This window comes from Pelodiscus sinensis, chromosome 30 (genome assembly GCF_052426305.1).
Source record: "Pelodiscus sinensis isolate ZL-2025 chromosome 30, ASM5242630v1, whole genome shotgun sequence".
Lineage (NCBI taxonomy): Eukaryota > Metazoa > Chordata > Testudines > Trionychidae > Pelodiscus > Pelodiscus sinensis.
In genome coordinates, this window is record NC_143081.1 from 3815916 (window position 1) to 3833212 (window position 17297).

General features: G+C 49.2%; 1 protein-coding gene across 1 annotated transcript in view; it reads left to right on the forward strand.

The window, feature by feature from the left end:
- The window catches only part of LOC142821193 (uncharacterized), a 48474-nt gene that overhangs the window by 22107 nt on the left and 9070 nt on the right, over positions 1–17297 (forward strand). Inside the window, exons 4-7 of the mRNA XM_089774186.1 lie at positions 156–602; positions 1862–2206; positions 2362–2553; positions 15675–16208. Of these exons, the coding sequence (XP_089630312.1) occupies positions 156–602; positions 1862–2206; positions 2362–2553; positions 15675–16208 (1518 nt within the window). The remainder of the gene's footprint in view (positions 1–155; positions 603–1861; positions 2207–2361; positions 2554–15674; positions 16209–17297) is intronic.

The window sequence follows — 17297 nt, forward strand, 5'->3', positions numbered from 1 at the left end:
AGCCAGAAGATTTATGCACACACCCATCCACAGCCAGACCTTTTAAGGTGGTAACAGCGTGACAGAGCTGATTGTGGGTTACAGCGGAAAGCTCTGAGTTTCACTGTCCTCCTTCCTCGTGGGCTGCAACGATTCACAGACCTGACCACGGTTAGTCTGGAGAGCTGACAGCGAGAGGGGAGCGGGCGCCGGTCTCAGCCCAGATCAGCATGGCGATCGGCGGCAACTTCTTACTACTATGGCGAAACTACTTCACGGTCGTATCGACAGTAGCATTCTATCTCGTTTTGGTGGTGGTGGAACACGCAATGGATTCAAATTTCATATGCCTACCTGGCGAGACGCTGATACTTCCTTACAGCCTCTTCTATGTCTTCATACCACCCATCATTCTGGTTCCATTAGGCGTGGTTTTCCAGCCTGTATGTCTACATCCTCCTTCCAAAGGCGATGTATCTAAATGCAAAAAATGTAAAAGGTGCTGGGCAAAAGCTTTTATACCCGCTTTGTTGTGGATAATCATCATGCTTCTGGATGGGAAATACCTGGGCTGTCTGTTTACATTACAGAAGATGATTGGTACTGCTTATTTCATTTCCCAGGTAAGATTCACCTGCCCTGAGATTGGAATTAACATTTTTGCTCTAGTGTTTTGCCTCCTGGGTGTTTGATTCAGCAGGAACAAAATAGTTGATGTTCAAAAATGAGAGGAGACCAGGGTCCGCCACCGGGTGCTACAAACATGAGCGTTGATTAGGGCTCAGTTGGAGGGTTGTGTCCAGTTCTGGGCACCATATTCAGGAAAGAGGTGGAGAAATCGGAGAAGGTCCAGAGAAGAGCAACTAGAATAACGAAAGGTCTGGAGAACATGAGCGATGAAGGAATTGGGCTTGTTTAGTTTGGAAAGGAGAAGACTGAGAGGGGACAGGAGAGCACTTTTCAGGTATCTAAAAGGGTGTTACAGGGAGGAGGGAGGAAGGTTGTTCTCCTTGGCCACTGAGGATAGAGCAAGAAGCAATGGGCTTAAACTGCAGCAAGGCAGGTTGAGGCTGGACATTAGGAAAAACTTCCTACCTGTCAGGGTGGTTAAACACTGGAATAAATTGTCTTGGGAGATTGTGGAATCTCCATCGCTGGGGATATTGAAGAGCAGGTTAAGGATGTTAAAGACTAGTTGACTAGTGGATTTCCTTCCCCCCTTCCTGCCTCTGGGGTGGGGCGAGGGCGGACTTCAAACTATAGCAAACAGGTTGTGGGATGGGGGCTTAGGGCTGAGGGTGGGTGTGAAGCAGTAAGGTCAGGGGGCTGGGAGGTTTGGGGGGCTCAGGGAAGTGGATGCAGGAGTGAGGGCAGTGACCTGGTGTGGGGGTGCTCATGGTAGGGGTTGGTGAGCTGAGGGCAGAGAGCTCGGTGTGTGTGTGAGGGGGTCTGGGCAGGGCATGGGGGCAGAGAGCCGGGGTGGGCTCAGGGCAACGGTTGGGGGCTTACAACAGAGAGCTCAGTGTGGGGGGTATAGAGCAGGGGGGGTGAGGGCACAGAGCTCGGTGTGTGTGTGTGGGGGGTCCAGGCAGGGCATGGGGGCAGAGAGCTGGGGGGGCTCAGGGCAGGGGTTGGGGGGCTGACAGCAGAAAGTTCAGTGTGGGGGGTACAGGACAGGGGGGGTGAGGGCACAGAGCTCGGTGTGCGTGTGTGCTCAAGGCAAGGGATGAAGGGCTGGGGGCCAAGAGTTTGGTGTGGGGGGAGGCTCAACGGTCCTTAGGGTGTGAAATAGAATCGCTCGGGGGCGAGAGGCACCAGAGGGGGAAAGAGAAAAAGTCGAACGCAATTGACGAGTTTTAACGTCTTGATTTTTCCCCCGCAGATGTCGGGTCTCGGGCTCCTATTGCTCCTTGTTGGGTTCGTATGCTGCCGGTACTGGAAGACACCCACAGGAAGGATCACCATGGGTGCTGACCAAAGCAAGACGATGCTCCAGGCGAAGGCGGCAGAGTATTTAACGAATCAGCAGAATGAGGCTATCCACCAATTAATTGAGAAACACCTAAAGGACCGCTACTTAGTCGCACCGGAAACATTTCTGGCAGCTCTTACTGATGAGGAGATAGCTGCTCAAATAGAAGAAGGTTTTAAGTTTGTACGGGAAACCCAAGCCCCAGCTGTCAGATCCGAAAACCCATATGGCAGAGCTGGAAGCTCAAATGGCGGAAACTGAGCTACCCACTTCAAAAACCAAATTTGGAATGCCCAAGACTCAGGACAGAAGGAAATGGAGCCCATGCTACCTCCAGAGGCCTCTGGTACATCAATTTAAGGAGCCTGCAACCCTTTGCCTCAAGGGGCCTCCAGTCCTTCGCCTCAAAGGTCTTCCAGTCCTTCGCCTCAAAGGTCTTCCAGTCCTTCGCCTCAAAGGTCTTCCAGTCCTTCGCCTCTAGGGTCTTCCAGTCCTTCGCCTCAAGGGTCTTCCAGTCCTTCGCCTCAAAGGTCTTCCAGTCCTTCGCCTCAAAGGTCTTCCAGTCCTTCGCCTCAAGGGTCTTCCAGTCCTTTGCCTCAAAGGTCTTCCAGTCCTTCGCCTCAAGGGTCTTCCAGTCATTTGTCTGAAGGGCCCTCCACTTGTTCGCCTCAAGGAAACGAGTCCTTTGTCTCAAGGGGGTCCAGTCCTCCCGCAGTGTAGACCTATCCTTGCAAATCAGAAATTGGTAGTTCCTTGAGGTGAAGCAGTGGAGGTCTTTTGTGAGGAAGAACGAGGGGACAGCGAAGGGGGAGAATTCGAGATCCTTTCAGGTGAAGATTAAAGAACTCCTGAGGGCAAAGTTTTGTGGCCACTTTAGGAGAAGGATTGGGGGCCCTTTGAGGTGATGAATTTGAGACCTCTGGAGGTGGAGAATTGAAGAATGCTTGAGGTGAAGGAATGGAGATCCTTTGAATTAAATTGCCGAGGGAGGTTGTGGAATCTCCATCCCTGGAGATATTTGAGAGCAGGGTTGGACAGACACCGGTCAGGGATGATCTAGACAGTGCTTGATGTTCTCTCGAGGTCCCTTCCAGTTCTAGTGATCTGTCATACTATGATTCTCTGTGCGTAACAACCTCACACAATTTTTTTCCTGTGACTGGTTACCCTCAATAACTGGCCAAAACTGACTTACTACTAGTCATACCCAAAGTACCCATAATGTGTTTGGTGTTCTGATCAATGATACCCCCAATTAATGACTGATTGCACAAGTGAGCAACGAAATATTTCATCTAACCAGACATCATTGGCAGGACATCAAAGACTGGTTCCCCGATGCCTTTGGAATTTTCAAGGTCTTAATGCACCCCATTGTTGTTTAACTAATTATATTTCTATTGTTACACGAGATCATCGTTTCAGCAGGTCAGCAAGCACCATTAGCTGTTTGGGGAGGTCACTTGTCCAAGAGTCCTTATCGTGACCAAATTATTGGTCAAGGGGTGGACATGTAGCCAGCTGGACACATCCCCCCCCCCCCCACTGAAGCTATGATTAGCTGTACACAAACACCCAGCTGGCATCTTTAGTTTTCTTAGCTAAAAGTCGGCCTTCTGCTTGCGGCCAAGGCAGTGGGCGAGTTTCCTGTTAAGGCTGGTACTTGTTCTTAGAAACATATGTTCAGACAGATCATCTTTGTGTTTGCAAAGACGAGCAGATGGCTGTGGTTGAAGGAGCTTCCTGTTCTGTATAGCAACATAAGATCGAATGCTGTTGCCTCCGAAATAGAGATCGCTTTACGAATATGCATGTTCCTATGGGATGAGGGAAGAGATGGGAGTGAGAAACATCCAATCAAGGCTGCCCAGGTCCTTGTGATCTTTCTGCCAAGGAGGAACGCTGCAGGTGCATAAATAACACGATGAGCAACCAGGCCGGGTTGGTAATGTAACATCACAGCAGAAACCTGGGACCGACCCGGAGAGAGGGCAGCCCCCCTTGCAGGTCTGAAGGGGTCTGCAGGGATGCTATGTCCTCCCGTGGCTGACCACCTGAAGACTAGTAGGACCCTGCACCCTACTTGTAGCCTGCTTACTGTCAGGGTGTGTCCAGACTCAGGGGTTTTTTCGGGAAAAGTAGCCTTTTCCCGAAAAAACTTCACCTGCGTCCAGACTCAAGCCGCGTTCTTTCGAAATTATTTTGAAAGAACGCGGCTTTTCTTTCGATGGCGGTAAACCTCGTTTCACGAGGAAGAACGCCTTCCTTCGAAAGTTCCTCTTTCGAAAGAAGGCGTTCTTCAATGTAAAGAGGCCGTCTTCGAAAGAGAGCATCCAAACTCGCTGGGTGCTCTCTTTCGAAAAAGCGGATTTTTCTTTCGAAAGATCCGCCTGCAGTCTAGACGCGATCTTTCGAAAGATGCTCTTTCGAAAGATGCTTTCGAAAGAGCATCTTTCGAAAGAAGCCTGCAGTCTAGACATAGCCTCAGTGTAAGCATGATGCCTCTGTCTGTGATGAGCTGGCCCAAGGCTTCCTTAGCTGCATGAACAAGTTGTGAGATATTGAAGCCCAAGGACATGCGTGGGAATGGGATCGCTGTGGGGCTTCCGGCTAGAATCTGCCTGGGAATGTTTGTGCCTCTCCGAAAGAAAGCGTTATAAAACAGCCGGGAGGCCCGGCCTGAACGGTCAGTCCCACCTGTGGGTCTTGGCTGTACGGATGCCCAGGAATTCCCACGCTGGAGCAACGCCCTCGAGCGCATGGACCGAGGGGCATAAGCGTTTGATCCTTCCTTGCCTGCTTGCTCACTTGCTTGCTTAGTTGTCTACTTCTCCGCGGCGAGAAGCACATATTTAGTAACCCATGAAGGCTGTAAGGCGTAATATGCTCTGGCAATAAAATGTCTTGTCTTTATGCACCTGGTGTGGCTTCACTGAGTGAATCCGAACCTCCTGATAGAGGAACATCCCCCACTGAAGCTCTGACTAGCTGCACGCGAACACCCAGCTGGCATCTCTAGTTTTCTTGGCTAAAAGTCGGCCTTCTGCTTGCGGCCAAGGCAGTGGGCGAGTTTCCTGCTCAGGCAGGTGAGAGATCTTGGAAATGGGTGTTCGGACAGATCCTCTTTCTGTTTCCAAAGTAAGCAGCTTCCTGTTATGTTTAACAAAATAAGGTTGAACGCTGTCCCCCCCTAACTAGAGATGGCCTTATGAATACACGTGGTCCTATGGGATGAGTGAGGACGTGGGAGTGAGAAACAGCCAATCACGGCAGCCCAGCTCCTTGATGGCCGAACTCTGCAGAGGTCAAAACACCCTTCAGCTCTGTGCCGGTTCACCCTTGGTCAGAATTAATTCCCCCCTTGCTCCGGGGGGTGGGGCGGGCCCAATATTAATGAACGCATTGACTGCGTGGCAGGCACCAAGAGGCAGTGTGACCTAATGGAGAGAGCATAGGGATGCAGGAAGGCTGGGTTCTAAACTTGCCTGCTGGGTGACTCGGGGCCAGTTCCTGTGTGCCTCAGTTTCCCCATGTGCACAATGGGGAAAATACTAGTGACCAGCAAAGCTATAGAAAGCACTGCGCCAATGGTAGGCGGTATGTTTATTATGATCCCGAAGGGCATAAGACCGGCCAGACTGGGTGAGACCAAAGCTTCATCCACCCAGTGTCCTGTCTCTAAACAGCGGCCAATGCCAGGTGCCCCAATGGGAGGGAACAGAACAGGGAATCAGCATGTGATCCCTCCTCTATCACCCGTTTCTGGCTTCTGACAAACAGAGGCTCGGGATACCATTCCTACCCAGCCTGGCCAATCGCCGCATCTCCATGAATGTATCTTTTTGAACTCCTGTTACAGTCCTGGCCTACACAATGTCCTCTGGCAAGGAGTTCCACAGGTTGTCTGTGCGCTGCAGGAAAAACTTGCCCAATGCCTGCACTGTGTGCAGATCTTGGATAATCGGTGCCTTGCCGTGTTAGTTTCCCAAGGGATGTCTAGAGAGCAGAAGTCCCCCATCTCCACCAAGTCCTGAACTTTGGAAGATTTTGTGAATTGTTGTTAAAAAGACACACGAGTCTCATCTCTCTGCTCAGGTGGTCACACTCGCAGCCCCCTGCCCTGACTCCTGCCCCTGTCCACCTCCCTTCAGCTCCTCACACTCCCACCCCTCTCCCTGACCCCCACACTCCTCCCCTTAACTCCCAATCCCCTGTTTTGACCTTCATTTCCCACCTTGCTTTTTAACAAATGTAAGCGAGAACGATGTTATGGTTTGTAGAGGAATAGCTATTTTAAAAGACGGGTCTCATTGAAGAAACATTTTCCCTCCATGTAACACTTTCTTTTAACCTGTGTTTCAGTTACAGAAAGTTAGGGAGCAGAAGTAACCACCACAAGGTGGATTTGAACCTAGAACCTTTGGAAGGGAGTATAGGAGCATCGAGCCTCTGAGCTGAAACTCATTTGCATCCCAGCGCATGCTGTAGAGCAGTGTTTCTCAGACCGATGGTATAAGTACCCTTAAGGATACTTGAGTGTAGTTCGGGGATGTGTCAACACAACTGAAATTAGCAGAACAATGAATTTTGGTTGTAAATTTTCCAGCGCTTTATTATTTTGGTCCTTTTTATACCCCAAAATTTCATCACCTGCTTGGCTACGATTAAGTTATTTCAACAAATGTGTTGCAATGGTAGAAAAAAATGTGTGGGTGTCTGAAAACTAGGTACTGGGAGTACTTCTAATTTTATTTTATTTTTTTTAAAAGGGGTACTTATCATTTTTTTTTCTTTTTTAGAGAAAGATTGAGAAACACTGCTGTAGCGGTCTCTTAGTCTTAGCTGTTGCTGTGGTCTAGGTGCCAGGGCAAGGAACAGTGAATCGCACTAGGAGTACACCTAGACTACACGCCGCTTTTGAGAGAGGCTTTGTCGACAGTATCTTCGAAAAAGCCTCTGTCGAAAAAGAGCGTCTAGACGACATGAACATTTTTCGACAAAATGGCTCGCTTTTTCGAAAGAGAGTCTAGAGGCGGTCTTTCAAAAAAGCCCTGTTTTCATTCAATAGAGTCTTTTTTCGACAGATCTCTGTCGAAAAAGGGCGTTATTCCTCGTAGAATAACGTTTGCCGCTGTCGACAAAACCGCCACATTCTGTCGATTTACTGTCGACACAACGCGGCGGTAGTGTAGATGCAAGTATAGTTTTTTTGACAAAAGGCCACTGTTGTCAAAAAAACCCCTGTAGTCTAGACACACCTGTGTGGGTTACACAGACACACTCGTAAGTGAAAACCACAAATCACAAATTTATACGATGGCTGTTTCCCCCTCAGTTTTCTAAGTTTGAAAAGGCATTTATTTTGCTCTAAAGAATTAAAGATTAATAATACAAAACACATAGGAAAATGAGCTTATGGGAAAAAGCTAACCCAAAGATAAGAGGTCTGTATTTTTTTCCCACCAATCCTACACGTATTTTTCTTCTGCATTTTTTTATGTGAACCAAGAGCAAGCAAATATCCTTTTGTTTACATAGGAATCGGTCTTTTCGTGCTTTTGTAGAATGTTTTTGATGTGTAAAGTTTGCCGTTTCTGTGCCTACCCAGTACTCCCGTATTGGTGGGGCTTTAGACAGTTTCTAACAATGATTTATTACGGGATGCAGCTGAGGCCTTCTTATATTTTACAAATAGATACGCCCAGTGACGCTACCCACAGATACATGCACTGATGTGTTGCGAAATACAAAAGTATAAAAGACTGTACATATTACTTTGATGAAAGAAAACTGTTGCAAGCGTGCAACTCACCTTGGCCTCACAAGGATCAGGACGCTGGGGTAACACGCACCCGTGGCTTTAATTGTGTTATCCTACTCTAGAAGGAGGGGAAAGGGTAGACTCACTCACTATCCGCCATCGCACTTACGGGCTGACGAAATCCAGGCGGGGCGTGTCACGTTGCTGGATCTTGAGGGGAGCAGCCAGATCACTGATGCACCCATAGGTGGGGGTGTTGGCCCCAAAAATGGTATAGAAGGGGGCCATGTGAGGTATTGAATAGAAGCTTATTATCTGATAATCCTATGTACGCTGTTCTGGTGTTTGTATAATGTCTGTGTGTGCAATTATTAGCATGTACTCGTATGGACACTGAAGAATTCCCTGCATGTGGTTAAGCATTGGGCAGGGCCGAGCCTGTGGACATGCTAATTACCGAGGCCCTGTGGAACAATGGCTCTCAATGGGCTATGGACACACCCAAAGAATGGGGGCTGTCACCTGAGAGCAGCCAGCAGGGAACACAGAGATTGGCCTCTGACCAGGTGACCTGCTACATACTAGGAGAGGCCAGGAAGGGGGTATAAAGAGGCCATGTGGTCGATGCCATTTTGTCTTCAGCTCAGCACTTCATCCCAGAGGCAGCACTGCAGGGATTGAAGGGCCCGAAAGACCTGTGGACCCATCCTGATGCTAGGATGTGCAATAAGAACTTTTAAACCAGCAGCTGCAACATCTCTGCTAGAGCCTGCATCGAGAACTGGGAGATTCGGTGCATGTAACGTACTGTACTTTAATAACCTTACTCTCATGCTTTTCTTTCTTGTGTTAATAAACCTTTAGTTGTTAGATGCTAAAGGACTGGCCCAGCGTGATTTGTGGGTAAGGTCCAAAGGATAAATTGGCCAGAGATCTGTGGCTGGTTTCTTGGAACCGGACAGAACTTGTTCGGGGTAGGTGGGATTGGGTGCTAGGACCCCCTCACCTGTGTATAGGCCCAGGGCCATCTGGGGCACGGATATTGCTGGGGTGTCGGAGGGGTTTTGCTCATGAGGCTTCAGGCAGGCAGCTGAAGCGCTCTGTGAGACTGGTTTGTGGCCTGTTTGGAGAGGTCACCAGTCTGGGGGCTGTAAGGAGCCCCGGATTTGAGCAATTCACCCTGAGCGGACGCCCTCAGCTGTGCCCAAACACGGCCCGGTCCGTCACAGGGCACCAGGCACCAGAAGGGGCCACACTGAGGGTTGTGCTGTTGGTCTCTTCCCATGATGACCCTGGAACCGGTTCGCGGGCCAGGCGATCGGAGCAGAGGACAAGGGGGTTCTCTGCGACTGAGGGCCCCATTTCCGATCCTCCCTTGTGTTACAGATCCGGGAAGAGTTCCGGGCTCCATCGACAACTCCGAGGGGCAGTGGGTGCTGTCTGGGGTTCTTTGCTCCATGTCCATCATTTTGAACCTTTGACCCCCACTTGTCCCCCGGAATCCGTTGGGCCTGGGTCTAGTTGCCCCTCCCCCTAGGACAGTCAACCCAATTCCAGAAGACCCCCCAGCCAATCTGGAAAGGCGGGCAACTCTAGTTGACTTGATGTTGTGAGAAGCTGGTGGGGTTACCAGGTTAGATTGTGGGAAGGAAGAGCTGGGAATTCTCTTGTAGTACGACCTTAGAGTCTGAATGGGATCAGGATCTAAGGATAAAATTGGAGGCGGGAGAGGACCGGAGGGTCCAGACACCTAATACAAGGATGGGGGGGAGCTGTACCCCCAAAATAGACAATTAAATCAACTGGCTGCATAAAATGTCATTGCTGGTAAGAGCTAGATAGATTCATGGAGGTTAGGTCCATCAATGGCTATTAGCCAGGGTGGGTAGGAATGGTGTCCCTAGCCTCTGTTTGTCTGGAGGTGGGTGACAGGGGCAGATCACGTGAGGATTCCCTGTTGTGTCCCCTCCCTCTGGGGGACCCGGCATTGGCCACCGTCGGCAGACAGAGCACTGGGCTGGTTGGATCTTTGGTGTGACCCCATCTGGCTGTTCTGAGGCTCAGAATCTGCACTAGATACAAACTAATTTTGCTCAGCTGAGTAATGATTTACAAAACTAGGGGGTTATTTTGGAAAGAAAATGGGTTTTAGAGGGGTTTTTTTAAAGTTAACTTTAGACCAAGAGGCAGGGCAAATTCCGTTTTTCGGAACATTACAGAAGATGGTATGAGTTGCTTTTTTTTTTAAAATGTGCTTCATTGAAAGCCTTGTACATTTCCACCCCTCTGTTCAGAACTAGGGGAGGTTGCTGAGTTTTTTCCACTTTGGTTTTGCTGTGAAAAATGTTTGCTCGTGTTGCGCCCGTGTGGTTGAAGTGGAAATTGCTATTTTTTACATCAGGGCTGTGTCTATACTGGCACCCTTTTCCGGAAATGCTTAAAACAGAAGAGTTTTCCGTTATAAGTATTTCCGGAAAAAGAGCGTCTACAGTGGCAGGATGCTTTTCCGGAAAAGCCCTTTTTCCAGAAAAGCGTCCGTGGCCAATGTCGACGCGCTTTTCCCGAAAAAAGCCCCGATTGTCATTTTCGCGATCAGGGCTTTTTTCCGGAAAAGACTACTGTGCTGTCTACACTGGCCCTTTTCCGGAACAGTTTTCCGGAAAAAGGACTTTTGCCCGAGTGGGAGCAGCATAGTTTTTCCGGAAAAACACTGACAATTTTACAGTAGATCGTCAGTGCTTTTCCGGAAAAGCAAGAGACCCGTGTAGACAGCTCGCAGCTTATTCTGGAAAAGCGGCTGCTTTTCCGGAATAAGTGGCCCAGTGTAGATATAGCCCAGCTGTTTTTCAGCTGTTTATCATAGAATCACCAGGTGTGAGGAGACCTCAGGAGTCACCGAGTCCAGCCCCATGTTGTCTGGCATTAATGATACTGTGTTCTTTATCACCTGAGAGCCGTATCATCTTTTCAATACATTTGCCAGAGACTGGTATGAGATGAAGCGGCCTATTTACTTATATCGTCTCACTTGGCATTTTTAAATACTCAACGTTGGCACAATTTTAGCACTTTTCTCGTCATCTGGAATTTCTCTCGGAGGCCAAGATTTATTAAAAATTCACATCCCCGTGCCGTAGAGCCCCTTGGTCATTTCTTTTGGGGTCTTGGGCGCAGGTTATTGTAACCTTCTGATTGAAAAATGTTTATCATTATTAAATGTAGTTTAGCATCATCCTTAGTTACTAAAGGACTTGGAAATAGTCCGGCATCCTCATAAAAACACCGTCCTACTTCTTTGCAAATTCAGAAGAGAAATATTGAACACTTTTCTCTTTTCCACATCATCATTAGCAATTTTGCCATCTCCCCTCTATTAGCAGGCCGATTGCAATGTTAAGTTTTCTTTTGCTTTAAATATATTTTAAAATTATTCTTCCTCCTAGTTCTGTCAGCTGTGTTGTTTCCCTGATATCTTTAACTTCCCTTATCAGTATTCTACACATCGTATTGGTGCAGGGATGCAGGTACCCGGTGCGGGTTAGCAGTAGTTAAGGGTCTCCCTGTGGGGTATGGAGGTCACCTTCAGAGGAATGCTATTTATTTTGTACATCAGGAAGGGGGGCTAGGGAGGAGTAAGTGGAAGGAGGTGAGGGAGGAATGGGGTATGAGCCCCCAATGGTTAGGACTGGGGTGGCTCTGTGGGCTGCTCGGGGTGGAAGCTCTCCTGCAGCCCCCCGATTGACCCCCCCCAATGGCAGCCTGCGGCAAGTGCAGCCGGGCTGATGGCCGAGTGGTGTGATGTGCCAAGTGTGGTCACTCAGGGCAATCCAAGCCAGGACTGCTTTGCAAGCGGGGAACCCCTGAGAACTGTCTGTCCGGGGTGGGGGTCGGGTCCCTTTAAGCACAGCCCTCGGCTAGCCTGAGACAGCAGCTCCATGCTCTAAGTCCTAATCTGATGCCCTGCCGGCACTGCTTCCGGCCAGCCTTAACCTCGGTTCAGGGTCCACTCCGTGTGGACATGCTAGTTTGAATTAACAAAACGCTAATTCGAACTAGTTTTTAAGTCTGGCTGCGCTAATTCGAATTAGCTTAGTTCGAATTAACTAATTCGAACTAAGTTAGTTCGAATTAGCACTGTAGTGTAGACGTACCCTTAGAGAGAAATCTGAGGGGTACGTCAACACAACGGTAATTTGGCCAAAACTGAATTTTGGTTTTAAGTTTTACAGCGCTTTTTTATTTTTGTACTTTTCCCCTCAAAATGTCTTCGCCCGTCCAGCAGCATTTACGTTGTTCAAATAAATATGTTGCAATGATAGAAATAAATTGTGTGTCTGAAAACTGTACTGGGATACATCTGGGTTTTTTTTAAAGGGGTACTTTATAAAAAAAAAAAAGGTTGAAAAACACTAGTCTATATAGTTAATCACTGCTTGGTTGCCTCTTGAATCTTACCATATATTTTAAAGCCGTGTTACTCAACCTTTTTTTATAAATGTAAATACCCCTTTTTTAAAAGAAAATTATAAGTACCTCCAGTTTCTACAGTTTTCAGACACACAAAAAATTGCTACCATTGCAACACATTTGTTTAAACAACTTAATTGCAGTCAGTTGGGCAATGAAATTTTGCGGGATAAAAAGTACAAAAATAATAAACCTCTGTAAAACTTAAATACAAAATTCAGTTTTCTCCAAATTTCACGTGTTGATGTACCTCCCCGCCCCCCCAAGGGGACATATCCTGGTTGAGAAACCCGGTTTTAAAGAGTTTGTGTGTCTGTCTGTGAGTCTGTTGTTCAAGAACTCCCCCAAAACAGTATGGCTATGTCTAGACTGCAGGCTTCTTTCGAAAGAGGCTCTTTCGAAAGCATCTTTCGAAAGAGCCTCTTTCGAAAGATCGCGTCTAGACTGCAGGCGGATCTTTCGAAAGAGCAATCCGCTTTTTCGAAAGAGAGCACCCAGCGAGTCTGGATGCTCTCTTTCGAGGAAGCCCTATTTACATTGAAGAACGCCTTCTTTCGAAAGAGGAACTTTCGAAGGAAGGCGTTCTTCCTCGTGAAACGAGGTTTACCGCCATCGAAAGAAAAGCCGCGTTCTTTCGAAATTATTTCGAAAGAACGCGGCTTGAGTCTGGACGCAGGGGAAGTTTTTTCGGGAAAAGGCTACTTTTCCCGAAAAAACCCCTGAGTCTGGACACAGCCTAAGGGCTCTGAATTCAATAGGCAGCTTTCTTGTCTCCTAGCTTAGAGCAACACCAGGGTTTGGTTGCACCAAGACAATGGGCTGTGTCCTGAAATGGAATTGTTTTCCATCCCCCAGGATGAAAGGGGTGTGACAACCGGGACAGTTATGCCCCACAATGACCACCAGGGGGCAGCAAGTCCATGGGACCGTTCCATGGAGTGGTATGTATGAAGGGAGAAAGACACTGTTCTCGGTTTGCAAGTTATAATTGAAGCTGAATTGTGAGCAACATAAGTTCCCCTTCCGGTTCCCCTGTCCTGAATCAATTCTCGATGTGTGTAGGAAATGAACATGCTGTGGGCAACACATTTTTACTCACCCGAATTTGAGTGGCACACAGCCCAGCGAGGATGGTGAGGAAGGCCTATGGATCCAGAAGTCGCACATGGCCTGTGATGTCATCGATCCAACAAAGAGAGAGAGAACTTGGAAGGGGATCCCCATGCAGGACCTCCTGGGGGTGCCCTCGGCTCGGATCTCCTGGCACACAAACCGGTTCCGGGGTCATCACAAGAAGAGACCAACAGCACGACCCTCGGCATGGCCCCTTCTGGTGCCTGGCATTCTACCTGGCCTGTAAGTGAGTGAGCCTCCCTTTTCCCCTCCTCCCAGAGTAGGTTCACGCAATTAAAGCCATTGGTGCACATTACCTCAGGATCCCAATCCTTGTTTTCCATCCCCCAGGACGAGAGGGGTGTGATAGCAGGAACAGTTTTGCTCCACAATGACCACCAGGGGGCAGGAAGTTCAGGGGACAGTTACATGACCAGAGTGGGGGTGCCGTTACCCCTCTAACACAGTGGCCAGCAGAGACCAACCCCCCCCCCACCCTGAACCCAGAACCCAGACCACCACCCCTCACCATTAACCACAGCACTGGACCTGGGGGCAGCTATACCAGTACCCCCCAGACACCTACTGCCACTTGGGCAGTGTAGCCCAGGCTGGCTTCAGAGCTTCCCTCAGATCCCCCCCCTCCTGCTCTGACCCTCACCTCCATTCCCCCTACCTCCCAACCCCCTTCCCCGATTCCTACTCCTCCATCTCTCACCCCCAACCTCCTTTCTCCCTCCCGGCAGCCTTTCCCAGAATGGGAGTTGCTGTGTGCATCTGTGTGTGTGTGTGTGTGTGTGGGGGGGGGGGGGTTTCTCCTGCCTCCCACCCTATTTGCCCGGTCTGCTGGCAAGGCAAGATGGTGACCAGTAGCCCCATCGGGCCACGCCCTTGGTGCTCAGCTTGCTGCCCCACTGCCGATGGTAAGGGTTGTCTCCTTCCTTTCTCTGGCCCCTTCCTTCCCATGGTCTGGAAAACAGCCCCATTCCCAGCACTCCCCATTGTCCTGGTGCAACCAAAGTCTGATCTCACCTTGGGTAGGGAGAAGAGGGAGCCACAGCCCCGAATGCGGTGGTCCTAGCTCTGACACTTGAGGAGGCCTTCCTGAGCAAACAGACTCACAGACAGACAGACAGATCTGAAATCGATCTAGCTACTGCATTCTTCCTGCGGCTGCCTTCAGTCCACCCTTCTGCCCGCAAGGCCCTTTGGCTAAGGAGGTTTTAAGACACGTTGCTGTCCTGGTTGCTTTAAGGCAGCGCTGCTCAATGTTGGAAGCCTCGGGGGCCACAGTGATACCCACAGCACATGCCGAGGGTCACAACGTAAGTGTGGTTGCATAGCCATGCAAATCTATATGCAAATCTATGCAAATAGCTTTGTTCACACTCTGGGGCATGAATACAAAGATCAAGGCAGAACTGCACAACACACTGGCCCCATTGAAGTCAGTTCTGCTGATCTTAATAAAATGCAATATTTACCCAATTTCCACCCATAGGACAGCACTTTGAATGAGCAAATATAGCCCAGGAATGTAACTACTAAAATGCATCTCAACAGAAGACCATTATAGGCTGTGTCCAGACTCCATGCCTCCGTCGACGGAGGCATGTAGATTAGCCAGCTCGGAAGAGGGAAATGAAGCCGCGATTAAAATAATCGCGGCTTCATTTAAATTTAAATAGCTGCCCCGATCTGCCGATCAGCTGTTTGTCGGCAGATCGGGAGAGTCTGGACGCGATGCCCCGACAAAGAAGCCTTTCTTCATCGACACAGGTAAGCCTCGTGAAACCAGGTTTACCTGTGTCAATGAAGAAAGGCTTCTTTGTCGGGGCATCGCGTCCAGACTCTCCCGATCTGCCGACAAACAGCTGATCGGCAGATCGGGGCGGCCATTTAAATTTAAATGAAGCCGCGATTATTTTAATCGCGGCTTCATTTCCCTCTTCCGAGCTGGCTAATCTACATGCCTCCGTCGACGGAGGCATGGAGTCTGGACACAGCCATAGTGAGTATTTTTTTGTTTCGGCTCCCACTCACCGACTGCAAGCAAACAGGCCACATGCTGTATCATGTGTTCAGTAGCCCTGCTTTAAGGTGAGTTTCAGAAACCTTCCACTTTAACATCCATAAGGGAACGATCTTTTTAGTGCAGGAAAAACGATCCCCCCTGAGCAGTTAGGAGAAGGCTGAAGTGAGGAATTAGAATCTGATTCCTCATTGCTAGTTGAATTGTGTGAAACCAGACTGTTTGCAGAATGGACGCCAAGACACAAACCCATTGTTATTGGGTGGAAACATTGAGAACGACTATTCCAGGAAAGCCCTGTTTTCACTTTCATTCTCACGCCCCGTTCAGAAGCATTTATACATCTGTAACGGACTCTGGCTCACGCCTTCCCTCTGCCCTGCGAGATGAGAACAGCACAGATTAGCACGGGTATCGGCAGCAAGTTCATAGAACTATGGAGAAAGTACTTCACGGTCATATCAACATCCGTGTTCTATCTCGTTTTGTTGGTGGTGCAACACACAATGGAGCCGGATTTCAAATGCCCAGAAAGCAAGACGTGGGGACTTTGGTACAGCCTTGGCTATATCTTCGTACCACCCATTGCTTTGTTTCTATTAGGTGTGATTGTGCAGCCTCGTTCAAAATGCAAAGACATCTTTTGCTGTAAAATCGAAAAATGTGATTCAGGCTGCTGCTGTCGTATAACATGGCTAGACCCTGAGTGGAAAAAGACTAAAAGATTTGGTGGCGTTTTTATGAAGGCTTTTAAACCCACTTTCTTGTGGATAATTATCATGCTTCTGGATGGGAAATATGTTGATTGTGTATGGAAATCACGGACAGTGAACGGCCCTGCAGGCAACTCACAGCTAGTGACTACTGCTTATCACGTTTCCCAGGTAAGATCCACCTGCTCCGAGAGAGGAAATAACGTTGCTCTCATCCTGCCTGTTTTTGCTCCGGTGTTTTCCCTCGTGTATTTGATTCAGCAGAAAAAAAAATGGTTTCTGTTCAAAAATTAGAGGAAACCAGGGTCTGCCGCTGGGTGCTACATACATGAGCACACACACTGATGAGGGCTCAGTGGGAGGGTTGTGTCCAGTTCTGGGCATGACATTTCAGGAAAGAGGTGGAGAAATTGGAGAAGGTCCAGAGAAGAGCAACGAGAGTGATGAACGGGCTAGAGCACATGAGCTAGGAGGATGAGGGAGGATTGGGTGTGTTTAGTTTGGAAAGGAGAAGACCGAGAGGGGACATGAGAGCAGTTTTCAGGTGTCTAAAAGGGTGTCCCAAGGAGGAGGGAGAAAAATTGCTCTTTTTGGCTTTTGTGGACTTGACAAGGAGCAAGGGGCTTAAACTGCAGCAAGGGAGGTTTCGGTTGGACATTAGGAAAAACTTCCTGCCTGTCCGGGTGGTGAAACACTGGAATAAATTGCCCAGGGAGGTTGTGAAATCTCCATCCCTGGAGATATTTAAGAGCAGGTTAAGGATGTTAAAGTCTAGCTGACTAGTCAATTTCCCTCCCTTGATGCCTCTATGGGCAGGGGGTGGGAGGGAGCGTGCCGGGAGGGTGTATTTTAAAGGGCAGCAAAGGGGTTGTGTGTTGCGGGCTTAGGGATGAGGGTGGGGGTGAAGCTGTGAGGTCAGGGGGCTGGGAAGATTGGGGGGCTCAAGGAAAAGGGTGCTGCAGTGAAGGCAAAGACCTTGGTGTGTGTGTGTGTGGGGGGGGGGTCAGGGCAGGGGCTGGAGTGCTGTGGGCGCAGAACTGAGTGGGGGAGGGCTCAGGGCAGGGGGTGGGGAGCTGGGGGCAGAGAGCTCTTGGGGGTGCTCAGGGCAGGGAGTGGAGGGCTTGGGGCAGAGAGGTCAAGGGGTGGGGGGGCTGAGGGAAGAAAGATAGGTGTGGGAGGGTTCAGGGCACAGGGTGGGGGGCTGGGGGCAGAGTACTCAGTGTGGGGGGGGCTGGATGATCCTTGGGGTGTGAAGGAGAC